This window comes from Leishmania mexicana, chromosome 31 (genome assembly GCF_000234665.1).
Source record: "Leishmania mexicana MHOM/GT/2001/U1103 complete genome, chromosome 31".
Taxonomy (NCBI): Eukaryota; Euglenozoa; class Kinetoplastea; order Trypanosomatida; family Trypanosomatidae; genus Leishmania; species Leishmania mexicana.
The window spans coordinates 333,701-360,016 of NC_018335.1; the positions used below are offsets into that span (position 1 = coordinate 333,701).

General features: G+C 57.7%; 5 protein-coding genes across 5 annotated transcripts; all 5 read left to right on the forward strand.

The window, feature by feature from the left end:
• Nucleotides 1–1,437: 1,437 nt before the first annotated feature.
• LMXM_31_0920 (putative vacuolar proton-ATPase-like protein) lies at nt 1,438–4,119 on the forward strand (the record flags this gene model as incomplete). The annotated part of the gene is made up of 1 exon (XM_003877886.1): nt 1,438–4,119. The coding sequence occupies one exon, from the start codon at nt 1,438–1,440 to the stop codon at nt 4,117–4,119; it is 2,682 nt and encodes an 893-aa protein (XP_003877935.1).
• A 7,667-nt stretch (nt 4,120–11,786) lies between these two features.
• LMXM_31_0930 (conserved hypothetical protein) lies at nt 11,787–13,898 on the forward strand (the record flags this gene model as incomplete). The annotated part of the gene is made up of 1 exon (XM_003877887.1): nt 11,787–13,898. The coding sequence occupies one exon, from the start codon at nt 11,787–11,789 to the stop codon at nt 13,896–13,898; it is 2,112 nt and encodes a 703-aa protein (XP_003877936.1).
• Nucleotides 13,899–14,926: 1,028 nt separating this feature from the next.
• On the forward strand, nt 14,927–18,109 carry LMXM_31_0940 (conserved hypothetical protein; the record flags this gene model as incomplete). The annotated part of the gene is made up of 1 exon (XM_003877888.1): nt 14,927–18,109. The coding sequence occupies one exon, from the start codon at nt 14,927–14,929 to the stop codon at nt 18,107–18,109; it is 3,183 nt and encodes a 1,060-aa protein (XP_003877937.1).
• A 1,009-nt stretch (nt 18,110–19,118) lies between these two features.
• Nucleotides 19,119–21,923, forward strand: LMXM_31_0950 (conserved hypothetical protein; the record flags this gene model as incomplete). Its single annotated transcript, XM_003877889.1, has 1 exon — nt 19,119–21,923. One exon carries the CDS (start codon nt 19,119–19,121, stop codon nt 21,921–21,923), a length of 2,805 nt encoding a protein of 934 aa, XP_003877938.1.
• A 3,227-nt stretch (nt 21,924–25,150) lies between these two features.
• LMXM_31_0960 (putative ubiquitin-conjugating enzyme protein) lies at nt 25,151–25,966 on the forward strand (the record flags this gene model as incomplete). The annotated part of the gene is made up of 1 exon (XM_003877890.1): nt 25,151–25,966. The coding sequence occupies one exon, from the start codon at nt 25,151–25,153 to the stop codon at nt 25,964–25,966; it is 816 nt and encodes a 271-aa protein (XP_003877939.1).
• Nucleotides 25,967–26,316: the final 350 nt, after the last annotated feature.

Below are 26,316 nucleotides of genomic sequence, written 5' to 3' on the forward strand. Positions count from 1 at the left end.
TCCCCCTCGCGATGCACACACTTACGTATGCTGGCGCCGCGTGCTCCGAATGCGCACGCTCGACATGACCCACTCTTCCCTTCTCTCTCTTTCTTACTTGCTGCTCGCACTCGTCCATCCAGAAAAGTTCAGCCGCGTATTTCTATCGCTCCCACCGCGTACAGTCAAAAATACATGCCGGCGTACTTGAGTTGCCTCATCACAACTCTCCGCTCCCTCCCTCCCTCTCTCGCCATCACGTGCACACACGGCCCACTCCTTTTCACGCACGCACACACCTTCTCGGGCTCTCCACTACTGTGCACATAGACGAGGCGGAGTCGACTTTCCTGCGCGCACACGCTTGGAGGTAATCAGCGCTCTCTGAAAGGAAAAAAAAGGCATTGCCACCCTGGCGAGTGCTCAAGAGGCTGCAGAACTCACGGGGACGACACACAAGTACTTCTCTCTCCCCTCCCGCTTCCCCTCCCTCTCCTTTCGCATCTGCTCGCACTTCGTTGTGTGTGTGTGTGTGCATTTTCTTGTTCACAATTCGAGGGTTTTTGTCCTTTCTTAGGATCGGGGAGGGAAAGAAGTACGTACAAGCGCGGGCGTGTCACTTGGGGTCTACTCAGCACCCCGAAAACCTCTCTCCTCGCGCCCTTCCGCTCTCTCCCTCTCTTCTGGGAAGCAGGGTGAGCGGCGTGCCTGCTAGGTGTTGTGTAGACTGCTCGTGCTCCCGCGGCGTGCCTCCGCTTATTGAGACTGCGGTGGGCATCTGCTGTGTTTTCTTGTCGTGCCCTTGTTGTGCACTTTTTCATTCCTATTTGTCACTGAAGCGCCTTCGTCTCTGTCTGTCTCACTGTGTGTGTGCGCGCTCCCACTTCTTCCGTTGCCCTCCTCGCGAGTTACCGATCCCTTCACTTGTGAAGGGCAAGATCGAGCCGGAGGAAGAAGGCCCACACGCGGGACAGGAGAGGAAGGAAACACCCGTCAGTCAGTTGGCTGCTGCACTTTTTTTTTCGCGGCTGCTGTTGACTCGTGGTAGCTCCATTTCTTTCCATTGCGTTTTTGGTGCGTTCTGTCGACGGCTGTGACAGCTGCTGCTGCTTTTCATTTTTGGGGGGGGTTTCATGTTTTTTTTTTCATACACCACTGGATGGCAGCAAGGTCACACGGCCTTCTTGACCGCTTTCTATCCGGCACCCTAACCTCCTTGTTCTCGCTCTCGCCGCTTTCCCGCTCTCGCATCAACTCCCTTCCCCTCCCCCCCGTCCCCCGCCGCCAGTCCTGTTGTGCTGGTGTCACGCGACGCACTTCGCAGTATTCATTCTTGTCTTCCCGTTCTTTTATCTTTCTCTGCTTTGTTTTTCAAGGGCACAGGAAACAAAGTATACGCACACAGTCATCCTCTCGTGTACTGTCCTCACTTTTTTCTCATTGACCAATATTGCAGCCATGCCGTGGCGTCAGGAACATTGCAGCGGCTTGTGGCGGTCGGAGGACATGATCCGCGTCAACATTATCCTTCAGCGAGAGGTTCTGTATGACACCATGTATGAAGTTGGCATGCTGGGCCGCGTGCAGTTCCTCGACATGAACGAGGGGATTACGACGTTTGCCAGGCCGTTCACGGAAGAGCTGCGCCGCTGCGAGGAGCTGCAGCGCAAACTTCACTTCATCGAGGAGTCGATGCGCAAGGACGCGGACTTGCTGGACAGGTACCCCGGGGACGTGAACATGAGCGCCACCGTGGAAGAGATGCGGTCCTCTTTGCTGCGGGGGCAAATGCACATGATTGACGACCGCATCGAGTCGACCGTGAACGAGTTGACCGCAATGCTCACGTCGCTCGAAGGGTTCCAGCACGAGATGAACCAGAACCAGGAGATGACTCTGCTCTACTACAAGTACAGGCTCTTGGTGGAGACACCGTCCGACATGACGATGGGCAACAGCAGCTTCGCCCACCAAAGCGCTGCCGTCAGCTCGGAGGCGTTCTCCCGGCTAGCCAGCCTCTTCGGCTTCATTGACTCAAAACTCAGCGAGGAGCTCTACCGCCTCTGCTACCGCATCACCCGTGGCAACGCCATCGTCGAGATCAGTAGCGAGCCGGCCATGTTCGTCGACGTCCAGACCGGCGAGCGCAACGTGGCCAAGACGCCATTCGTGGTGTTGTGCTCCTCTCCGACGATGATCGTCCGCTTAAAGAAGCTCATGATTGGGCTCGGCGCCGGCGTTTACACCCTGGACGAGGTGCAGAGTCGCGGCATCGAGCTCACCACATCGACCACCGCCCACGACGTCGAGGAAACCATCGAGGGGGTTGAGCGGCGCAAGCGCGATGTGCTGACGCAGTGGTACGAAGAGCATCGGCTGTACAAGACATACCTAAAGGTGGAGAAGGTGGTGCTGACGGCAATGAACATGTGTGCCATGTCCGGCTCCACCTGCACGGCCTCCGCGTGGGTACCACTGCGTCACGAGCAGTCCCTTCGCCGTGCGCTGCAAGATGCCGTCGCCTCGGCAAACGGCAGCGTCGAGTCCATAGTGACGCTCCACGCCGAGCAGCAACACCCGCCGACGTTTTTCGAGACTAACCGCTTTACCGAGTCGTTCCAGGGAATTGTCGACAGCTACGGCATGGCACGTTACAAGGAGGTGAACCCCGGCGTGTTTACCATCATCACGTTCCCGTACCTGTTCGGCATCATGTACGGCGACATTGGCCACGGCTTTCTGCTGCTCTTCATCGCCCTCTTCTTCATCAGCAAAGAAAAGGCCTGGCGGACGGCGCAGCTCAACGAGATAGTCGCCATGGTGTTCGGTGGGCGCTACCTGTTGCTGCTCATGTCCCTCTTTGCCATCTACATGGGCGTCCTCTACAACGACTTCTTTGGTTTTTCCCTGAACCTCTTTTCCAGCGGTTACACGTGGGCCCCAATCTCGGAGCAGAAGGGCACCACCTACCCGACGATGCCGAGCGGGCGGCCAAGTGTGAAGCCCCCGCACGTTTATGCGATGGGTCTGGATGCGGCATGGGCCGAGACGGACAACAAGCTGGAGTTCTACAACTCTGTGAAGATGAAGCACGCTGTCATTGTCGGCGTGGCGCAGATGTTCGCTGGCCTCTTTCTCTCGCTCAACAACAGCATCTACGAGAAAAACTGGTACAAGATCGCCTTTTTGTTTGTGCCCGAGTTCGTTTTCCTACTGTGCACCTTTGGATACATGTCGATCCTCATCATGGTGAAGTGGTGCCGCACCTGGGAGAACACGAACAAGGCGCCGAGCATTCTGGAGATCATGACGAACTTTTTTCTGCAGCCTGGCTCGGTGCCGAACCCGCTCTTCAGTGGACAGGCCGGGCTGCAGGTGTTCCTGCTCCTCGCGGCTTCTTCGATGGTTCCCTTCATGCTGCTGGGAATGCCATACATCGAGATGCGGGACTACAAGCGGTGGCAGCAGCGCCGACAAGTTGGTGGCAGCCGCCGCCGCCACGGCGGAGCGCAGCGGGCCAGCGTGGCCACAATCGAAGCCTCCGATTACACGGACGCCTTCTTGAATGAACCGTCGGCGTCGCTGCAGCCTCAGCCGGCCAACTACAGCGGTGACGACAGCGCGCACCGCAATTTGATGAGCGACGACGACGACGCATCGAACATCTTCGGTGACGACAACATGCATCCCTTTGGCGTGTCTTCAGCAAACAGTGAAGACGGTGCCACAGCCACGGTGATCGAGCGCGAAAACGAGAAATTCGAGCACTTTGATGTCTCGGAGTTGCTCATCCACTATGTGATTCACACCATCGAGTATGTGCTGAGCAGCGTGTCTAACACCGCCTCGTACCTGCGTCTGTGGGCGTTGTCGCTCGCCCACGCGCAGCTGTCCGAGGTTTTCTTCAGCTTCACGGTTACCAAAACGCTCGACATCGACAACAACTCTGGCTTCGTGATTGCCATTGGGGTGTTGTTATGGCTTGGCGCGACACTCGGTGTGCTGGTGGGCATGGAGGCGCTGTCGGCATTTTTGCATGCCCTGCGTCTGCACTGGGTGGAGTTCCAGAACAAGTTCTACGCCGGCGACGGACGGGCGTTCGACCCGATGGACCTGATAAGCCTTAACATGCAGAACTGACGTGGAGAGTGGAGGAATGGAAGGCTGGCGTTGTCGTGCTCGCCTGCTCTGGGATGCGTGCAACGCTGGTGGAACCATCTACATCGATGAAACTGTTCTTTCCCCCTCTTGTGTGTGTGTGTCGAGGTCTCAGGGAAACCGAGCGGAAATCAAAGGTCACAAGGGCCCGCGAGAGGTGCCATCGGTGCCACACACATGACCCACGTCTTTCCCTTCCCGGCATACCGCCACCGCCTCCTCCGCACTTCTTGCTTCCGCGTTTCACCCCACCGCCTCTTGTCGTCGTGCCGTTCTCTTTTTCGCACCTCATTGGCGATCTGAGCGCTGCAGACAGCTCTGCTCCCGCAAACGCCCACACAACGTCTGTAGAGTGTGCGAGCGTTTCCCTCTCGGCCTGCTGTTGGCGTCTTTCTTTTTTTTTCGACGATGCGTTAGTTTGTGTGCTTCCGTTCTCCTGGGTTGCCGAACTTTGCTCATTGGCTGCCGACGTTACTGCACATGTCTCACTCACACAAACGCAACGCAGAAGCACAAACGAAAATGAGAAAAGAAAAGCGTTCGGTCGTGCCCCTGCTGCCTCGCTCTCCCCCAGCCTTTCCTTGTTGTGGCATTCTGCATCGTCCTGTACGTGAAATAAACGAGCGGGTTCTTGGCTGGTAGGCGGCGGTGTGTGTCTCAGAGCACGCTAGGTGTATCGATCAAAAGAGATGGTCTGCCCCCCCCCCCTCCCCTTGCACTCCCCCTCCCAGAGCACCCCTTTACCGCTTCCATGACAACTGCCAACAGCCCTGATGGCGCGCACCCATCATTGTCACACCTCCTCCACTGTCCTCCCCATCCTCTACGTTCTCTCCCTCGTTTGTTTCCCTCTATGTGTGCGTCTTTCGAACCGTCTCCACATCTTCCCGGCTTTCCTATGCCTCGTAAAGAGTCGACGCGTCGTTCCAGCTCATTGAATCACATAAGAAAACACACAAGATCAGTAACATACACAAAGCGTTCACGCATACACCTCTTCTTTTTTAGGACTCCCCTCCTTTCGCCTGTTGTCATTGTCACTGTCCTTGCAACACCTCCATCAGACCGCGGTCGACATATCCAACGTCCCGAGACTTTTCTGCAGCTGTCTCGCTCTTGTTTTGCCCCGCGTCTGTGGTTGTCGATTCCATTTCTCTGCGCCCCTCTTAGAACAACCCCTGTCGCGCCTCTCCGGCACAGTGTCGATCGAAGTATCCCTTTCGTTTTCGTAATTCTCTTGCTTTCGCCATATACACAGCGGCTGTGGTTCTCATTCGTCGCTGCTGTTTGGTGTTCCACTTTTCGCTTTCCCGCCGTTCCTTTTTTTGTGGTAGTTTTGCCTGCAGTTATATATATATATTTCATTGTGTGTGTGTGTGCTAATTCACATACACCTTTCCTTTCTTCTTCTGCATATGTGCCTTGCTGTTGCGTGGGTGTGTTACTCTCTGTACCCGTAGCGCTGGTCAATTTTGTGCTTTCTGCCCTTCTTTCTCTTTTGTTTTCGTTTTCGTGTTTTTTTTTCATCAGCTCCAGCTCAATACGGCGTTTGTGCATCGCGCTTCTCATCTCTTCCGTTCCCTTCTGTGTTTTCCATTCTTTCTCCTCTTCTTTCCCACTCTTTAGACATCACCGTCAGTGCAGAACTGCACAGCTGGTCAGCGAGGTCGAAACCAGAGCGCCAAGATCCAAGGAAAAGGGAGAGCGGAAAGGCAAGCTTGTATTACGCGCACGGCAACTCGACTCAGCGCATCCGTTCCCTGCTCATTCCTGTTAAGCTCTATCTCTCCGTTTGTTTTCCTCTTCACTCAATTCGCTCCTCTGGTACTGTTCTTTCTACATTCCCCTACCCTCTTGTGTACCGCTTCTCTCCACCACAGGTGCCGATTCTTTGCCAATCAGCAACCTCGCAGAAGGCGTAGCAACAACAACAAAATAAACACACGCGCCGAAACCTTTATGCCAGCCATGACAGAGTTGCGTAGCAAGAGCTCTAATGCCCTTGCGGATGTCGAAGACCGGCCATTTTACGTGGCCACCTTCCAGCGCACCACCAGCCGCGGTGGTAGTTCAGATAAAGATGATGATATGCCGTCGAACTTGATCACCTCGCGCTCCAATGTGCCTGGTATGACACCACAGGAGCTCCTGGCAGCACACCGCATGTCCATTGCCGAGATATCGAAGCGGGCAGATCCCGACCTGCACAGCCTCACCCTCAGTCGCCATCAGGTGGAGCAAGAGGATGTTTGTCACACCTCGCTAGGCAACATCTCGAATGAAGAGTACCGCGACGCGTTGGAGAGCTTCAGATTTCGCCCACTTGAGGACTGAGCGCTCACATCGTGATCTCTTTTTCTGCTTTTTTTTGCTGCTGCTCACTATAGTTGCTTTCAGCATCTTGGTGTGGGACGACTGCGGCGCTCTGACGATCTGGAGTGGATCGCAGTGTCTGCTGTCGGGGTAGAGAATGAGTGCGCTGAAAACGATGGCGAGCCGAGAGTAGACATACACATCCCCAACACTCGTTTCGTTTGTCCTTCGCGTCCCTTTTCCGTCCTCCTGCTTTTCCTTTTTTTTTCCTCCCGCCTTTCTTGTTCCGATGGACGTCCAGTCATGAGGGGCCGCGATGCCTAATGATCATAATACACTCATAGGTACAGCGTCAGGGGGCTGCGGCCCCCTGGCTCGCAGCTATCGCGCTGAGTGGTAAGCGGTGGAACTTGGGACTGGACCTGCTGCGAGGGTAGCTGGAGCAGCAAGGACACAGACACACAAGGCCTGATTGCTGCTGTTGCGGGGCTTGCTCTCCCTCCTCACGGCGCTCAGCACGGGCCCCACAGCGGTGTAGGACGGCACATTGCGACGCATCTGGGCCCCCATACTGGGGCTGCCGGCCCGTCGCGTGCGTCTCTCATTTCAGCTTGTCATTGGCCGCTGTGCGTGGGACGCGAAGGACAGAAGCCGACATGCTTGCAAAGGGGGCGATGCCAGAGAGGCGGGGGCGCCGGCTGCACCGGCTAGGGACGCCGCTCAGCGGTCTCGGACGCGGGGCTGTCGCCGGTGTACAAGGCTGCTGAGCTCACGGGGCGACGGGCGGCCATGCTCCGCCGGCTGCGGGCGGGCACGTGTCGGCACCCTGCATTGCTGCAGCGGCGTCTCCTCCGTGTGGCCGCGTGGGCCGATGCGGCACCGATGCCGGGGGCAGGACGAGCGCGCCCCGAACTGCATCACCGGGTGTGCCAGAGCCCGGTGTGGGAGGGTCTCCGCAACCATTGAGGAATGCCGCGGCTTGAGGCGACGGGGGTGGGGGAGAGGCACGGCATGCAGGCAACGTGTGCCGGGTCTCGCGGGGCCGTGGCCCGCGGCTAGGCCAGCCCCTGCGACCCGCACGACGCACGCCACCGCTTTCCGCCCTCGAGCAGGACCGTGGACGTGGCCCGCGTTTGCATCATGACGTGGGGTGAGCCCGGGTCGGTGTGGCGCGGGTGGTGCGGCCGGCAGGGGGTGAGGGGGCGTGGACGAAGACGGAGAGCCCGCTCGGCGCATGGCCGTCCGCTTCGACGGCAGGGCGGTTCGTCGGGGAGGAGCGGGGCTGCGCTGTGGCTGTGGTATGGGCTTCGTTGCTGACGTGTTGGCGGCGGTATAATGTGCATGTTTGTTGAGAGTAATGTCAGAAATCAAGGAAAGTGGCGAAAGAGTTAGAGAAATGGGTTGGCGTATGGGCGTGTGTCGTTTTTTATTTGAGGTTTGTGCTTGTGTTTGGTGGTGGTGGCTCCCCGTTTTCTTTTGAAGCATTGCATAGTCACAGAGAAGAGGGAGGAGAAGGATGTGAGGTGCACTTGTGGGTTCTCTGTTGGTGTCCCTGTTTTGTTTTATTCGTGCAGCGGCTTCTGTAGTATGACAGCGATTCTCCGTTTGACGGTGCTTCCCCCTTCTCTCTTCCCCCTCTCACTGTCTGGCGCTTGTGTGGGAGCCACGGGTGTATTAGAGGTTGATGAGGATTCGTTTCTTGGACGTGCTTCCTCATTGTCACGTGATTTGTTGTTGTTTCGTGGTTGTGTTCCTCTCCGTGTGCGTTGGGGGTGCGCATACAGCGCATGCCCGCGAACTGCCTAGGAGGCATATTGATAAGCGAGCGCACAGGCGCTGCGTGCTTATACACATTTGTTTTTCCACTCACCCAGTATGCCCTCACGCACCCCCTCTCCGTTGTGAGCTTTTTCTCCCTGTGTGTGTTATTTTCGGTTCTGTACTCTCATCAAAGGTCTTCTGCTCTCATTTTGTTTTGCCTCCTCCTCCTCCTCCCCACATTCGGGGTCATCGACTTGAATGATTTTTTTTTCTTCTGTGTTGCTTGTCCCGTGTGTTGTTTCTTGCTCCGTTCTCACCATTCTTTTTGAATTGTTCAGTTTCTTTTTTTTTCTCCCTCTTCTTCTTCGCCCGTGTTGCTGGTGTTTGTGTGTGCGTGTCTGTGTGTGTGTATATGTGCGTAGCTGACTTTGGAAAATCTGGGAAGAACCTCGCGCTCTTGTTATTGATGCCAATGAACGGTGGCCTTGTGTGCCGCGTAGAGCATTCGTTCGTCTCGGGAAGGAAAAAAGTTCAAGTCACCCAGGGCCTTGTCTTCTTTTTCTATTTTAAATGGAGTTGTGCGTTCGTGTTTGCGATGCGTCGGAGAAGGGTTTTGCTCAGGTGCCGGCATCCGCAGAGATGGCGCCATCGGAGGGGAGGGGGGTCTCGGCGCCTGTGTATATGCGCGGGTACTCTCAAAGTTGGCGGGCAATAGCAAGGGAATGGCAAGCGATAGAGTTGTGGAGATGCAGTAGCGTAGCTTCTTTTTTGTTGCTGTCTTGCTTTCTTTTGAACCTGTTCAACCCTACATTTGCCGGAGACAGCGTGATGACTTCTCCCATTGCGCGACTGGGGAGTGAGAGGGTTGTGGCTTAGGTTACTTCGCTGCCCGTCAAGGAAGTATCGCTTCAGGGTGTGTAAGCACACTCTTTTTTTCGGTTTCTTATAACAGAACGTTCCTTGGCCTCCTGTTCCTCTGCAGGTGTTTTCCTCGTCTTGCCTCCTCCTCTCCTCCTCCTTGTTCATGCCATGTGGCAGGACAACGCAATCACCGCCGCCGACTCCCCTCCACCGTCCCTTCCCCCACACACTCTTCCTGAGTAGCTAGACGGCGTTGATGTACGTATCACGGCATTCTCGCATCCCTTTCCTCCCTCTTCTTCAAACCTATAGTTTTTATCTTTTTGTTTTTCTTTCCGCTCACCCTCCCTTTACAATCTCCCGTTTCGTGTTCCGTTTCCCTCACCAAATTCTTGTTCCGTATGCGAACCTCCGTCTCTCTCTCTTGCGTTGCCGTGCTTTCTCTGATAGGCGTGGAACTTGTGCGTGTTGCCCATCTCTCTGTCTGTGTGTGTGTGTATGGGCGGAGTGCCTTCTTTCTTTTTTTTTTTCGCCTATTGAGTCACGTGTATTAGGCGCTGAGGCGCATGAGGGATCGATGGTGCACGTTTTTCCCCCTTTTCTCTTTCGTTTTCTTGCTTTCCCCTGTCCCCTCTCCCGTTTGCTCTTCCGTGGACTGCGTGAGTGCCCGTATCACATCGCCCCCCCACCCACCCACCATTCATTCATTCATTGTTTTTTTTCCCCCTTCACTCTTCGCTTTTTCTCTATTGAGCAAGTACGAAAAGAAGTAGAAAATCACGCAGCCGCTCGTGTTGGTTTGTGGTATGCCTTTAGTACCACTCCCAGCACACACACACACACGCACGCACACCTCCCCCTCCCTCCCTACCTCCCCCTCAGTCTCTCTCTTTTTCTTGGCTCCGTAGGCAATGCCACATGCTCGAACTCGCATCCCGTCTCTCTCTCTCTCTGTATGTGTGTGCTACGCGTCATGTGACCACATTTTGTCTGCTTTCCTTTGTTGTTCTTCGCGCATGGCGTGTGTGGCCCTCTCGCTCCCCCTTTCACTTCCTCGTCGTTGTCGTGACGTGAATACACAAGGTTGGCCGTGGCTATGGGAGGGCGCAGAGAAGCACGGGAGGATAACGTGGGCTACAGCCAACATCGCAGGCAGTAGAAAAAATCTTAAGGCTGGAGAGCGCAACAACAACAAAAAAACGAAAAACGTTGGGAGGACATCTCTCTTTTTACCGCATCATTCATCTCAATGCTAGAACAGATCAACATGACGACAAGAGGAGGGAAAAGCAACTTAGCCGACACGAAAAATTGTGGGCACTGCCGCCGAGACCCTTCGCGCAGCAGTCGTCACGGGTGAGACGGGGAGGCTGGCGGCCAAAGATCTTTCGTTTTTCATTTCTAAAACGACCATCACCCGGTCGATCGCAGCGCCGCATTTGCGTGAAACGAACAGGTGCCGTTGTGCCAGCAAAAAAAAGGAGGAGGTGTGCGCCTTTGCCCAGTCCTGCTCCCATGCGTGGGCCCGTGCTTTGTGTGTGCGTTTTGAGAACCGCTCTGGTCCTCCTTGCTCGGGCACCGAGCGCTACGCGCAGAGAGGCGCATGCGGAACCAAGACGGTTGGGGGAGGCACGGCGGTCCAATGGGCCCGTTGCTTCCTCCCTTCCCTTCTTGCTGCCTTCCTGACCTCTAGGAGGCGCACTGTGACACCGACATACCTTCTCACGAGCTCACCATCTTATGCCTCACTCATTGCTTTATCTCATCCACGGTTTTTCTTTTCCGTTCGATAACGCCCTTAATCCCCGGGTGACGGAGGGGGGACACTTCAATGTGTGATATCTCAGGACTCAGTGCACCCCCAACTCTGTCTGTGGGGAGACGCCAAGCAGCCTCCCCCCTTCCTCCTCCATCTGCCTGCCGATGCACAACTACCTCTGACCGTGACAAGGTCAGGTGTCTAGAACGTAGGGGGAGAGGAGGCCAGAGTGATTCGTCGCTACGGATGTTGGCGGTCAGGTCCTGGATGGTGTTGCGTCGACGTGACGTGCGACGTTGAACATGTTTGTTCCACCTGCATGATGGTCAAAGCGCTAGCGTGACTCGAGCGTACCTCAGGCCCGGCCCCTCACACTGCCCACTGGTGTGGGGCGCTGGAGCCACCGCGAGGAGGATGGGGGTGCACCACGCGGTGAGCTGCTCAGCGGGTGGGTGGGCAGACTCTGAGGCAGGGGCCGTGCTCAGGCGACCGGGGTGGCGGAATGCTGCAACGGGTGCTTAAGGCTGCTTCGCCACACGTGATGGTCCTGTGGCAGGCCGGGGTGGGCAGAGCGGTATTCAACCGATGGTGTATGGTATCGAGTGATCCTGCTGAAAAAGGAGAAAAAAATGCCGTCGGCTGCTTTGCCAGTTTCCTACGTTGTCCGAGTTACGACTGCTATACGTCCCCCCCCACGCTACCCTCACACTTGTCACGGGCCGACTCTACAGCGGAATTCTTCCACTCGTGCAGGTGTGGGTGGTGAATGTCCGTCCTCGCTGGATGCCTGCCAATCAGCCCTTTTCGTTCTCTTGTCGAACACATGTTCTCACTTTCCTTCGCTTTTAGGGGCTGGCGGCCGCTTCGTCATGAGCGCCAAGATTCACACACGTGTAAGCTACTACGGTCGTCCTAATCCTTTCCTGGCCTGCTTTGGCGGTTGAGCCCTGCGGACATGTTTGTCGAAGGGTTGGTCGTGGTGGTGGTGCTTCTCATCTGCTGGTATGTGAACTTCCGTCCACGCTCTACAAATCAGCTGCGGCCCTCTTATCAAAGCCATCACTCATTGTCCAGCCTTCCTGCCGGTGATTATGTTGTCATTGGCGGAGGGGCTGCGGGGCTTGCCGCTGCGGCGGAGTTGCTGCGTCGCACCAACGAAACATGCCACATCGTCCTGATCGAGAGTGGGGGGGACCCGCAGCCAGCGTCTTCAGCAGCCCTCCTCTTTGAAGCCGGGCGACGCGACCGATTGCTGTCCTTTGCGCCGGACCTTGTACGGGTGCCACCGGAGGTGCGGCTGAAGGGAATGCACCCCGCCTTCCTGGGCGGCACGCCTGATGAAGGATACCTCGCTCAGCGCCCATGGCACTTCTTCCAGGCGGAGGAGGCCCTTGTGGCGGCCCCCGCGGGGGCGGGCGACACAACGTTGGGTGCAGCGGCACCAAAGGCGAATCGATATTCGCTCCTCCAGTACGCGCCCTACCCTCGTGGAGTCGGACTGGGCGGCACAGCGCAGTTGGATTGGGGCATGCATGTGAACTCTCTCTGGCCGGTCACGGACGAGGCAGTGCCGGCTGCCGAAAACGCATCGTCCCGCACGGCGCAGAGCAGCAGTGAATCATTGCCACAGTGGACTCGGTTGCCTGTGCGCTTCCCAGCCGTCCGCAATCCTCTCTCCTGGGCCTTTGCTGAAGCCGTCAAGGCCCTCAAGCTGGCCGCCCCATACCTGCCCACTACCTCTGTGCCTGTCAAGCGGGGCGTTGTGTTTATTTGCTACTTGTACCTCGACGAAGATGGCAGGCGGCTGGCATTGCCTTCCGCTCTGCTGGGCGATATTGCACCAGACGCACTGCACCGGCGACTAAGCGTGCTGACAGGGTACACGGCAGTAGACGTCGACGTGGCGACGCAGGATGGCGGCGAATCGGAAGAGCGTGGAGTGCGTGTGACAGGTGTACAAGTGCGCCCCAGCTGCGACGACGCAGGCGCAATCGTCTCCATCCCTGTCGGAAAGGGCGTAGTCGTTGCGGCCGGCGCTCTGCACAGCCCGCGCCTGCTACACAGGGTAGCTAAACACCCTGCTCTGCGCGTGCAGCCGCCACCGTCTACAGTCTCTGTGCGCGATGCGCTGGCGCTGCCGCTCATTTTCTCCGCGGTGCCAGCAGTGTCGGCTGACAGCTTCAATGCGCGAGATGCGGGGTCGACTGCGATGTGGTGGCTCACCCAGCGAGGCCCGTACTTGACACCGCTGTGCGACACTCTCTTGTCGCTACCGCTACCGCGCATCGCCCCGCAGGCGGAGCTGCGCGTTGTGCTCTTTCCCTTTGGCGGGCGCGATGCCGCACGCTTCAAGGGCATGGGATGGGACACCGTGCTCGGAACTCCGCTACAGGCCTTCACAATGCTTCTCATTGTCCATGGTATTGATGGATTGGAGCACGCGCTGGCGCTGGATACAAAGGCGTCACCACCTGGTGCAGCGCATGCCCGCGCGCTCTGTTCTCACCAGGCTGTCTGCCCTTTGTCTGAGGAGGTGCACCACCAGGTCCAAAACGCATTCCTTACAGGCATCAAGGAGTGCCGCCGCCTCAGCAAAACCCCACCGCTGGCGAACTTAACGTTGGAACCGGGAGTTGAATCGACTGACTTTACTCTCCTCGTCGCCAGTGACGAAGCAAAGGCTGTTCGACTTGCGCAGCTTTCTCGACTACCGCCGTCGAAGCTCTCGGCCCGTGGGAAGGCGGAGCTGAAAGAACTGCGCGAGTGGTCGCACCCCATCACGGCGACGGAGACGTACATGCGCCGCTACGTGGACGCACATGCATATTGGCTTGGCTTTGCCAGTGGTAGCAGCGAGACCTTTTTGGTCTCATCGTCGTCTGCGTCCTGCTCGTCGCGGGTCGCAGGGCTGCAAAACGTGTTTGTCGGAGACAGCTCCGCAGTTACTACAACGCAGTGGTCCTGTGTGGGAAAGCGCGATACACTCGCGGCGGGTAGCCGTAGCACCAGCATGGATGCCGGAGTACGGGCGGCGACGGAGCTTGTGAAAAGCTGCGGTGATTGGTAGGTGTGTGTGTGTGTGTGCTTGAAGGAGGAGGTAGTGCAGGGGTGCCCAGTACGACGCGGGCGCAACTGCGGGAAGCAGGACCTTCTCGCGCATACGTCTTGTTCTGTGCGCGACGTGATGGTGCGGGCAACCCAAACGTATCGAGCCCTCTCCTTGTCGCCTCCAGCACTCGGCGTGCTACGGATCATGCCTGTAACCTTGAAAATCATGTCGGTGTAGGCTCCTGCTCCTCCAGATGCTACCTGAACCACGTGAGGCAGCGTTGAAGGGAGTTTGTATGCGGAGCTCCCGTGTGAGTGCTCGTAGCTGTTGACTGTGTCGTAGGTCCTGTGGATGTTCACATGGGCGTACGCTATCCACGTAGCGGTAAGCAGCAACGCCGGAAGGTGGCGAATGGGTAGGACGGACATGACATGCAGCAGTAGGGTACCATTATACTGAGCGGGGGCGGACGCGACTAAAGGGAAGCCCGCATGCCACGCCCCTTCCTTCTCTTTCTCGACTCTCTTGATACTCTCACGTTACTTGAGCTCGCAATGTGCTGCCGTGGTGCGACAACCATTGCATGACCGTGCGCTGAATGCCTGCATGTGCACGTATAGGTGTCCCGGCGACCATGTCTCCGCATCGCTCTGCGCTTCTTCTTTTCGCTTCGCCATCCCTGTTCAATCTGATCATCCCCCATCCTCTTCTTTATTCCTGTGTGTGTAATCCCTACCACGCCCCCCCCCGCCTGCTGTCAAGCTGCCGCGGTGGGGCGAGGCACGTTCGCCCCCTCACTCTGACGCTGATGTCTCCCACTGCTATCACAGCCGTCGAATCAGCACACGGAACGTCGTCTCAGCTTCTGAGCCGCCGTTGGACAGCCGCGAGAGGAGGTTAGGAAGGACTGTGCGCCGCATCACTGTGCAGCCGATCTGCCCTCCCCCTCGTGAGAAGCGGCTAATGAAGCTGTTTCCAAGACACCGAAAGCGCACACGTATCCCAGAGCAACACGCAACGGTGCACACTGCAAGACCACCACCATCATGGCGCACGCATCAAACGTGGCTTTGACGGATGAGGGGCTCCTGCGACGCGTGCAGCTGCTCGGCGACGCGATCGCCGAGGAGCAGCGGCAAACTAAGGCTTCAATCGGCCTGCGACAACCGTTGCGGGACTGGAACATCGAGGCTCGGCTGCTGGAGGAGGTGGCGTGCTTGCTCGCCGATGACATCTCCAGCCGTCGGGCCTTTGTGGGGTGGATGTCTCTCTATATGAGGAATTGCCTGCTGCGCTCGCTGCAGAGCCGGCGCGCACGGATTGCGTTGGCAGCAGTGAACGCTGTGGGAACGCTCGTGGAGCATGGCGCCTGTCGCGCTGCTGTGGCAGTCGTGTGCTCTTGGTTTCTCGCCTGCCTCGTGCGACTCGCCGCGAGCTCCTCTGCAACGTCGGTGGTTTCCACCGCGGCAATGCGCGTCCTCCTCTCCATGGCACAGAAATGCATGCTTACCCTCGAGGGCGTGAACAGCCTCTTGTGTGACTGCGGTGCTGCCAGCGCAGCCGTTCGCCGTCGTTCTGTCGAGGTTCTGCGGTCCTACCTGCAAGCGGCTAAGGGGACATCCATCCAGCTGTCTGTCAAAGCGTACACGGAAGCTGTCCACCGCGTGATCAGCGATCGCATGCGCGACGCCGACGCCGAGGTTCGGCGTGCGGCGCGGCGGTGCTTCTGGGCCATGCACGTCTTGGAGCCGGCGTCTACAGGGGCGCTGCTTCGCGTACTGCCCGAGAGCCTGCAGCGTCAGCTGGACGCTGAACGCGCGGACGCAATGCAGGAACTGAAAGCAGTGGGGCTCTCACCGGAACCGCCTACGTCGTCTTCGCCGGCTCTGAGGCGTGGGAGCTCTGTGCACCAGGATCCACACACTTTGGACGCCGCGCACGCTTCCTGCACCGTCACGTTAAAGGATGATCTGCAAAGTGCAGTGGCGCGCCGTGCGCGCGCGTTCACGCCGCTCTCCGCGTCTCCAACCACGGCACGCCGGCAGCTGTTGCGGTCGGCAAAGGAGGCAGCCGCCCGCCAGGAGCCGGGCACTATTCTGCCGACGCCGCACTTGTACGGCAGTGGAGCGGGAACCTTGGCCACAAGTACTGTCTCTGCGCGCATGTACGCCGCATCGCGTCGTGGCGGTGGTCGCACGTCCTTGCTCACATCGATGGAAAGCACCGACTGGTCTATCCGGCGTGCTGCCGTCCTTGAAGGGCAGAGGCTGTGCGAGAGCGGCTTCTTGATGAGCGAGGACGTCGCGCAGTTACTGGGAGGGTTGCTCATTCGTCTTCAGGACATTCATTTTCGCGTTGTTGAGGGGGCGCAAAATTGTCTGCGCACACTGATGGCGCGGGCACCAACGGCGACGCAGAAAGAGTTTCAAAGCCTGCTGCCCTTCTTGGTGAGTGCCCTGGTTCGTAACACGAGTCACACTCGACCGGTCGTGCGTGCTGGTGCTCGTCATTTGCTTGACCGCATCGCGCGCACGCATGAACCTCCGCAGGAGGTGCTGAAAGCCGTCCTGCGCGCCGCTGACGACGTCGGCGGCGGCAGCGCTGCCATGGATCAGCGCTGCGCGGAGCTTCTCCACTACGTGATCGTGGTGCATCCCTCTCTCTTTGCTGAGATGTCATCGATGGGCATCACTGTACGGGGCATTCTCGCTCATCTCCGCACGCTGGAAAACTGTCAACCAAAGGAAAGCCATCGCACTGGAGTGCGGGTGGCACAGGTAAGCTGGTTCACTGCGCTTGGCGCAGCGCTGCTTGCTTGTCCCGAATCCTTTCGACAGATAGCGGAGCGGCTCGCGCCGTCAGAGCAGGAGGAAGTGCGTGTGGCACTCCGCGAGAGCTTTGGCTTGATGGACAAGGACTGTGAGAGGAAGCTTCCGGACGTCTGCGCAATAGGTAAAGAGCGGCTCCGCTGCCTCTTTGCCGAGGAACTGAAGGCGTGCACGATGACGGAGCGCGGTGTCACTGGCACTTGCGAGCCGCTGTCCGGTGCAGATGACCGAATGGCCAAGGACGGTGGCGCGTCGGACGTGGCGCCTCCGAGTAGTCGCGCATTGCAGAATGCCTCAAAGCTGCTGCGTGAGTTTTTGTCGGTCGACGAAACCAGCTTTCCCTCAGTAGAAACAGTGCGAGAGCTGCCAAAAAACGCCGTGACTGGTGCAGCTCCTACTCCGGTGCTCGCAGCTCTGCCTGAACTGGAGCGGCCGGCCACTGCAAGTCGTGCGCCGTCGCCAGTGTTTTCTCTTGTTGATGATGGTGATGAGTGCTGCGTTGCCCATGCTACTGCTCCACAGCGCGCCTGGCCCGGGACACAGCGTAGCAGGAACCCTGTTGCTCACTTTCTCCGTCAGCGACCGCACTGCAGAGACAGCGAGGAGCGGCGCCACGCCCTGCTGTCCTTGGCGGAGGGGCTACGCGCTGGCGGCGCCAACGCTGAGAGGGAGAGGGCAGCGGATGTATACCGCCCGGATTGTGTACCAGAGGAGGTGGAACGGCTTCTGATGTACTGGGAGCGCGAGTTATCCGGTGTGGAGGGGGCAGTGCACCACAACGTGCGATGGGCTGTGTTGACGACGTTGCAGACACTCCTACAGTGGCCCGCTGCCAGATCGGCCGTGTCGCGGCAGCTCGCTCGCGTATTGAGCATCTGCCGTGCTGGGCTCGACGACCCCTTTTTGGAGGCACAGCTGCAGGCGGCGTGCTGCGTCGACACCCTCCTGACTGTTTGCAAGCTCCCAGCGGATCTCTGCCTCAGCGCCATCGCCAGTTGTGTAATGCGGTGGTTGGAGAGCCCCATGGGCGACGCTGCCACTTCAGGCTGGCTGGAACTTGTACAAATAATTCTTCGAGTTGTCGAGCAAGCGCAGCCGACGCTAGCAGAGGTGAAGGGCACCAACAGGCTAGCCTCTGCAGTGCTGCCAGAGGAGGCAGGGCATCAGCGTCATCCCACCCTGACTGCTCCAGTACTCCATCGCGTTGTAGCGGTGCTAAACCGCTGCCTCAACCACTGTCACGTTTCTGTACGGTTGTGTGCTGTGCTGGTGCTTGTGGGGCTTCGCCGCACGTTGGGGGATGCCGTGACGCTACCGTTTCTGGCGCCGCTCTCTGCTGCTCACATGCGCCTTGTTGATGTGTACCTGGACAAGGTGAGGAGCGTCCATGGCGCCTTATGACGTGACCGGCCACACGCTGCGGAACGGTGATGTTTCTGGCGGCCGCACTACATCGCTACTCGACTGGGGCTGCACAGCAATGCTTGCTGCAGTGGCACGGGTATTCTCTTGAGGCTGCCAGAGCGTGCAGCTTGCCCGTCAAAGGCTTTGTTTTATAGCCTAACTGCCTCGACTCGCCTCACCCACCACCCGCTCCCCCGTCGCAACGGCGTCTGCAGCCGCTTGGACGAGAGCGTCCACTTAGATGCGTGTGGATTTGGTTGTGTTTGTCTCGTGTCGTTCGGTCCCCCCTCCTCTATCGTTTCACGCGTTAGCCCCACATGCTGCACGAACCTTCACCCACGTGCGTGCGTGTGTGTGCGTGTGTGACGGCGGGATGGGGACACGGTGTGTTTTGTGTCGTTTCGTTGTGCCTCTGTGTACGCGCTCTGCATCCATCCTGCCAAGACGTGTCATCTCCCCTTTGGCGCATGGTAGGCGGAGGGAGTACGAGCGAAGAGTAGAGCGGCAAAGAAGGAGGTCAGCACGTTGCGTCATTTCGCTCACGTTTGAGTTGGCCGAACGCTACACCTGCATGGAAGGACAGCCCCCCCCCCCTTCCCTTTTCTTTGCTTCCCCCCTCCCCCGCGCTGCCCCTCTCCTTGTCCTCCGAGAAGCTACCTTTACACCCCTCCTTCCCTCCCGCTACGTTATCTTCCGCCGCTTTTTTTCCACCGGCGTTTCCCTTCGGCACACACGACATCCAAGCTTACGCCTAGACGTTCACGTATTCGTTAACACCAGCTACGCGCACTTTGTATCCTGTAAGCTTCCCCCACTCTAGCCATTGAATCCACCGATCAACAAACAACGAAAAACGTACTACAGAGCCGATTCGTCGTACGAGTACACAGCCGAAAAAAAACTTCCCGCCCACACGCCAACCAGGAAAAAGAGCTCAACCCTGTTTGTTGCAGGGGGCCTGCTGAACACTCCCACACTCGCACGTAAACGTACAGGCTTTTAATCCATGTCCTACGTCGTGTACGCGGTGGAGAGTGCGGATCGCATGATCCTGATGGGTCCGATGGTGGCGGACCAGCCAACCTTCAAGACCGTCATGCTTAGCTACATTCAGGCGCCGAAGCTAGCACGCCGCACGGCCTCTGGTGACTTCACGCCGGAGGAGCCGTACGCCTACGAGGCGGCCGAGCTTATCCGCTCCACTTTCATTGGCAAGCAGGTGCGGTTCGTCGAGGACTACTACATAGAGGCATTGCAGCGAAGCGCCGGTCGTATCATGGGCTCTAACCACCAGGAAGCAACGGGCATGTTGCTCAAGGAAGGCTTGGCCACGCTGCCCGACCGTATGCCGCCGCGTATAGAGAAGGAACTGTACGAGATCTATTCGCAGATGTCCGCTTCAGCGCGTGCGGCCCGCAAAGGTCTTTTTAGCGGCGATGGTGCGAAGCACGTGCGCCACATGAGATCGTACGCTCCCGAGGAGCTCGCGGAGAAAATCGAGGGCATCAAAGGCCAGCAGCTTTTGTCTCGCGTCGAGAAAGTGGTGTCGTCGACGCTGCTCATCATCTCCGTCAAGGAGCTGGGCGACACGCAGTTCACCGCCCATCTGACCGGTGTCACCGCGAAGGATAACGGCGACGAGTCCATCAACGCCGAAGCCAAGTTCTTCGTTGAGCGTCTGCTGCAGAACCGCAATGTGAATGTGCGGTACGACGGCCTCGACGGGTTCAACAACGTTATGATTTCCATCATGTCCTCCAAGGGCTCTTTCCAGGAAGAGCTCCTGTCCAAGGGCTATGCCAAGGTTCAGAACGTGACGTTGCCGCTGTCCACCCGCATCGACGAGCTTTTCTCTGCCGAGGCTTCCGCCAAGAAGAAGCGCGTCGGATGCTGGAAAAACTACGTGGAGCCAGTTGTGGTCGCTCCGACCGAAGCTGCGGAGGGCGACAACGGTGTCTCTACCCCTGCTGCTGACGGTGAGGAGACCCCGGCAGACGTCAAGGCCCCTGCGGCACCCAAAGTGGCCGGTCTTCCGACCACGCTGCCGGACGGCACCCCCGGCCCCGTATACACGGGGCCGATCGAGTTTGTTGGGACGCTGGTGCAGGTGGTGCACGGCGACACTGTCGTTGTCCGCGACGACGCCTCCGGTCACCTCCTCCGTGTCTCTCTGGCTGGCGTGCGCAGCAGCAAAAACATTGACCGCGACCAGGACGGGAACTCGCCCGAGACGCGCGTTACGTACCGCGACTACTCGTGGGAGGCCAAGGAATTCCTGCGAAGCCGGTACATTGGAGCCAAGGTGGTGGTGTTCGTCGAGTACGCGCGTGTGATGCCGGGGACGAAGGAGATCCGCCCCGCTGCAACGGTGGAGATGAAGCACACGGGTATCAATATTGGTGTGGCGCTGCTGGAGGCCGGCTACGCAACCTTCTTCCTTGGTCGCAACGACAAGAACTCCAAGGCGAGCGAGCTGGCCGCCGCCGAGGAGGGCGCGAAGGAGGAGAAGAAAGGCATCCACCGCGACACCCCTGCGCCGCCGATGAAGGTAGTTGAGCTGAACCATCTCGGCGAGACGCGCAGCCGCTACTACCTCAGCTTCCTCCAGCGCGGTATGCAGGGCAACAGGCCGCCGCCGCTTAAGGGCGTGGTGGATCTCGTACTCGGCCCCAGCTCGCTGCGTGTGTACATTCCGAAGGAGAACTTTCAGATCCCGGTCAAGGTCGCCGGCATTGTGACGCCGTCCGCCGCTTTAAACCCGAACGAGAAGGCTGATCCGTTTGCGCAGGAGGCGAAGGACGTCGCGATTGACCTCGTGCAGCAGCGCAATGTCACCGTCCAGGTCTTCACCTCCGACCGTGCAGGCAACTTTATCTCGTCTGTCACCCTGGAGGATGGCACAAACATCTCCGTCTCGCTGGTCGCCGAGGGCTTCGCGACGGTGGCGAACGCGGACCGCTTGCCTTTTGCGCAGCAGCTCGTAGAAGCGGAGGGCGCCGCGCGTGAGGCGAAGAAGCACATTTGGTCCGCCACGGGCGCCATCCCGAAGCGTGCGGTGAAGATGGAGCAGGAGCGCGCCGCCTCCAACCCGAAGGCGCTGGCCCGCGTTGTCGACGAGACGTCCAAGTTCGCACCGTACATGATCACCGAGATCGCCGAAGACGGGCTGTCGGTGTACTTGCAGAACTTCGACGCGGAGCAGGACAGCAAGAAGGGCCACATCCAGGATCTCATCAACCGCACTGTCGCCAGCGCTGGACACACCCCCAAGAAGGGCGAAAACGTTATCTCCCAGTACAGCGGTGACAAGACGTGGTGTCGTGCCACAGTGCTCAAAGCCCCACGCGACGACAAGGCGGAGGTGAAGTTCATTGACTTTGGCAACACCGAAACCGTGCCCGTGAAGAACATCCGCGCCGTGCCGCGGGGCCCCGAGTACGCGTTGGTGCGCGACACGCCGGCGTTTGCGAAGCTGGCCCACCTTGCCTACCTCAAGCCCGGTGATCCGAATGAAATGTTCGCTGGTGCCACCTACGCGGCCGTGGAGGAGTACTCTGACGGTGAGGTTCTGGCGAAGGGCGTGTATCGCGACGGCCTTGGCAACGTGTATTACACCGTTACGACCAACGAGAATGTGCCCTCGCTGAGTGAGACGCTGCTGCAGCGTGGCTTGGCCCTGCTGGACCGCCGGACCTCTGCGGTGGACCCTACGGATTATCACCGCCACGAAGCTGCACAGGAGATCGCACGTAAAGGGCACAAGAACCTTTGGCAGTACGGCGATATTGATGAGGGGGACGCCGACTACTAGAGAGGTGCAGTGCACGCACGCACGCACACACACGCACAAAGTGTCACAGAGACGCCCGTCCTCGCTGGGACTTTTTTCTTCTGTGTGTGTGTGTTTCTGGCTTCAGGGAGTGATTGTCAAGTGCTGCCCGAACGTCTTTGGCTGAGATCGGCAAGGAATGTAAAACTTTCGTCTGTGCTTCTTACGGCGATGGTGTCTACATGCGTGCGTGGCGAAACCGCCGTGGCCCTCTTCCCTTCGCCGCGCCAGTCCTCTCTTTCTCTTCCCCTCTCATATGTGCGTTTGTCCTCTACTGTCTGTGTCTATATATATGTGTGTGTATGTGTGCATTGGACAGAGGGAGGTCTGTGGATGCGGTCTCTGTATTTTTTTTGGTGCGTTTTCATTTTCCTCATGGGCGTTTCTTCTGTTTTAGGTTTCTCTCTGTTTCGATGGATGCTCCCCTACCACCCTTCTTGTTTCCCCAGTGTTTGCTCGTTGCCATTTTTGTGTATGCTGTCGTCTCTCTCCCTCACAGTGTCTCTGAAGAGGGATGCGGGTGTGGCTGCGCAGCAGGATTCACTGTCATGTGTCGCATCTCACCTGTCCTCCTGCGCGTTCTTACCACTTCACCCTGTCTCCCTGCTGTCTCCATCACCTGTGTTTGCGTGCCTGTGTGTTTCCGCTCGCGCCGTCTACCGCATGAGTGTGGGTTCAATGCCGGAAAGTGTACTCGCACGTGGGTTGTGTGGCTGTAGCCGCCTTGCTTCCCAACTTGGTCGGTTTCACTTCCCTCTTTCCCTTCCGCGTTGCTTTTTCTGTCACTGGCGCTTTTCTCTCCTGTGTGCATACGTCCGTGCTGTTTGGCGTCAACATCTGGCGATGTGTTGGCAACGTGAATAATAAATGTGTCCTTCGTCTCTCCCTGCCATGAGCCCTAGGAGAGGCGATACGTGCAGCGGGGCAGCGAGGTACGTCACCTCTCCCTCGATCTCTCCAATCTTCTTTCTCTCTCGGCTGGGTGATAGACAAAGTGGAGATTCCATGTGCTGGCGTCCGAAAGATGTGCGTGTACCGTTTCGATTCACGACTTGTGTCACCTCAACCGACACGTGCCACCTGTGGTTGTGGTGATACGTGTATATCGAGGATATGCTCTGCTTTCTTTATTGTGATCTGAAAGGGAGGAGGTTACCTCCTCCACCCTTCTCCCTGCACATCATCTATGCACTTGCTTGCGTGGGCCTCTGCAATCCGCGCATGGGCTGGCGGGCGGGAGGGTGTGCTCACTGCCGTTTTGTGCGAATGGGACAACAACGCAAACAGACGCCAAAACGAGGGTGGAACGAGCGAACTGTGCAGTGACTTCTGTTATAGCACATTGATGCCGAAACGCGTAATGGAGGGCGTCACGCGTTCCTGCCAACCGCGTCTCACTGCGTTGCCGCTGTATTCTCTCACTCTGGTCGGCCTTCTCGAAGGCGAGAAGTCCTCTCCCCTCTTTGCTTCATGTGGTGGACGCGGTAGCTATGCCGGTGTGCTTTGTGAGGTGCAAGTTCGAGGGGGCGCTTGTGTGTGTGCGCGCCGTAGACACGCCTCAGACTCTGCTGCATAGTCAAGGTATCCACTATTTCTGCCGTGTCTTCATCCTATCACAACAACGAACTTATGGTCTACGCTCTCTGGGTGTGTGCGTGTGATGTATCCGCTAATGTGGTGTTGCTTCCTTTTTATCTTTTATTCTCCCTCTCTCGCGCCTCTTTCTCCTCTTGCCTTCCCGCTACTCGCATCACCTTTGGCCCTTGTCGCTAACGCACCCCCACGGTTGCTGTTTTTTTCCGGGGGGTCGTTCACGAAGGATATCAGCTTCCCCCTTCGTCCTTCGACTCCCTTGCTCAGTGCCACCGCCTTGGAGCTTCGTTGACGCGCAGAGAGAAAGGCTCGCGAGAGAACAAAGAAGAACCGTATCAAGGAACATCGAACATAGCACCGCGCTTGGCGTCGGCGCACATCGTCCTTGAATCATTGACTCGAAGGCACACGCACACCGATTCATATATATATATATATATATAGTCCCCTTCCTGCCATCGCCAATTCGGGCATCCGCGCAGAACTTGTGTACTGCAGCGTTACAGCAGGAAACGAACCACAAGCGGCGGAGGAGGACATAAAAGAATACGATCAGGGAAGTTAACCAGTGAGCATACGTATCCAGGTGTAGTAGGTTGATAACGACTGCTCGCGTCCGCTTGTGTCGTTCATTCACCTCTCCTGTCCCACTTCCTCACTCGCTCTCTCCTCCCTCTTCTTCTCTTTCTTTTTTTTTACGTCCTATTCTCCTGTACGCTGATCCTTCCCTCCCCCTTCCCCCGCCATCCACATCTCGATTTCTCTCTGTGTGTGTATGTGTCCTTGTTGTCTTCGAGCCTGCGCTGGTTTTACTGCTTCTGTCTTTTATCTATCTTGGTAGCGGTACCTTCTATAAATTACGTTTTTCATCAAGCGTGGGTCGCCTCCGTCGTTGCCATTTTTCGTTTTCCCCACCTTTTTTTTTGTTTGTGTATTGTGTCGTGCGGTCGGTGGTGGCGCTTTTTTTCGTGACAAGCGCTTTTGTGTTTTTTTTATTTTCTGTTATTATTATTATTACGACTGTTATTGTGTTCCTCCGACGTCCTTGATCGGTGCAAGGGACAAGCCCCCCCCCCCGCCCCGCCCCACCACCCTCTTCACACACACTCACCCACAAAGAAGGGCCGCTTCTCCCCCGATAACCGCGTTTCGTTGTTGTTGTTTTTCCCCGCCCCTCTTTCACTCTCTCCCTCTGTGCGCGTGTGTACAAACCTGCTCTCTCACCCCCTTTTTCGTGTGTGTGTGTTTTCATTCCCAGTGTTCGTCTATTTCTGTGTTGTGGTCGCGCTCGTAGTACTGTTACTTGCCTTTACACGTGTGGAGTTCTTGTTCCGCTCGCCTAGGTGATTGCTGTGTACGCATTTGGTGCGCAGACTTGGCATCGAGTATACGCAAACAGAAAGAGTTGTGCACTGAGCTTTCCACCCAACTTCTCTGTTTGGCCTGTATTCTCTTTCTCGCCACGCTTCTCTGCGCACCAAGCAGGGCAGTCAAGACCCCCTGCCTTCCCCACTCCGCATACGCACAGGAGTGCTATCACTTCTCAACGGAAGAAGAATTAAAAGGCGCCCTCCTAAGTGGCATCATCATCATCACACACACACAGAAAAAAAACTATGTCGGCTCTTCCGCACATTCAGAAGGAGTTCCGCAACCTCACGAAAGACCCGCCGGCGGGTTTCCGGGTGGAGCTGAAGGACAACAGCTTCTTCACTTGGATTGTGTGGTTCACTGGCCCGGAGGGAACCCCGTACGCCGGCGGCCAGTACAAAGCGTCGCTGACGTTCCCGAAGGAGTTTCCGATGGAGCCGCCCACCTTCCGGGTCATCTCGTCCTTTTGGCACCCGAACGTGTACGCTGATGGACGAGTGTGCATTTCCATTCTGCATCCCCCAGGCGTGGACGAGATGAACTCGGAGGAAACGGCGATGATGCGCTGGACCCCAGTGCAGACCATCCGCTCCGTCCTGCTATCCATCGTCTCCCTTTGGAGCGACCCCGATCCGTCCGACGCCGGCGCTCCGGCGAACGTGGATGCCCTGGTGCAGTACCGCAACAAGCGTGCTGAGTTTGACGCAAAGTGCCGGAGCCTAGCAGAGAAGTCGCTCGCGGAGCTCCCCGAGGACTTTGAGCCGCCGAGCATGGAAGAGAAGGTGGAGGTGACCAAGGCACCGGGTGACACCTTCGACTATATGCTCTCCGAGAACGAACTTGAGGACGAGGACGACTTCGACGACTTCAGCACCCCTGCTCCTGCCACGTCCGCTAGCGCCGGGGTAGCCGCGTCGAGCGATCCGGCAAAGAAGTACGCGGAGGAGCTGATGCAGCTCCGCGCGATGGGAGTGGGTGAGGGCAAACCTGACGCTGACCTGCTGAATCTGCTAATCAAGCATCGTGGCGAGCTGGCCAGCGTCATCGGGGACTTATCATGATTGTGTGTCGACGTCACGGCCAGACCTCGGTAGCAGCCAAAACAGCGCGACGTACGAGCGTGTTTTTGACTGCGTTATCTTTTCCGTCTCCTCTTCCGGTGCTCTTGTGTGAGGCGTGCAACAGATGCTCTTTCTTTCTCTAGTGCGTTTTATGTGTATGCTTGCCCGTATTTGAGATGTATGTGCATGTGCTGGTGTAACTATGTGCTTCCCCGCCTCTCTTCTCTTTCTCGACCTTTCGGCGCAGGTGTGGCCAGGCGGTCCTTGCCTCTCGGCGCTGCTAGGGTTGACATCAAGGGCACGACGAGCAAGGGGACACAGAAGGAAACCCTGGAGCGACGACCGCCAAA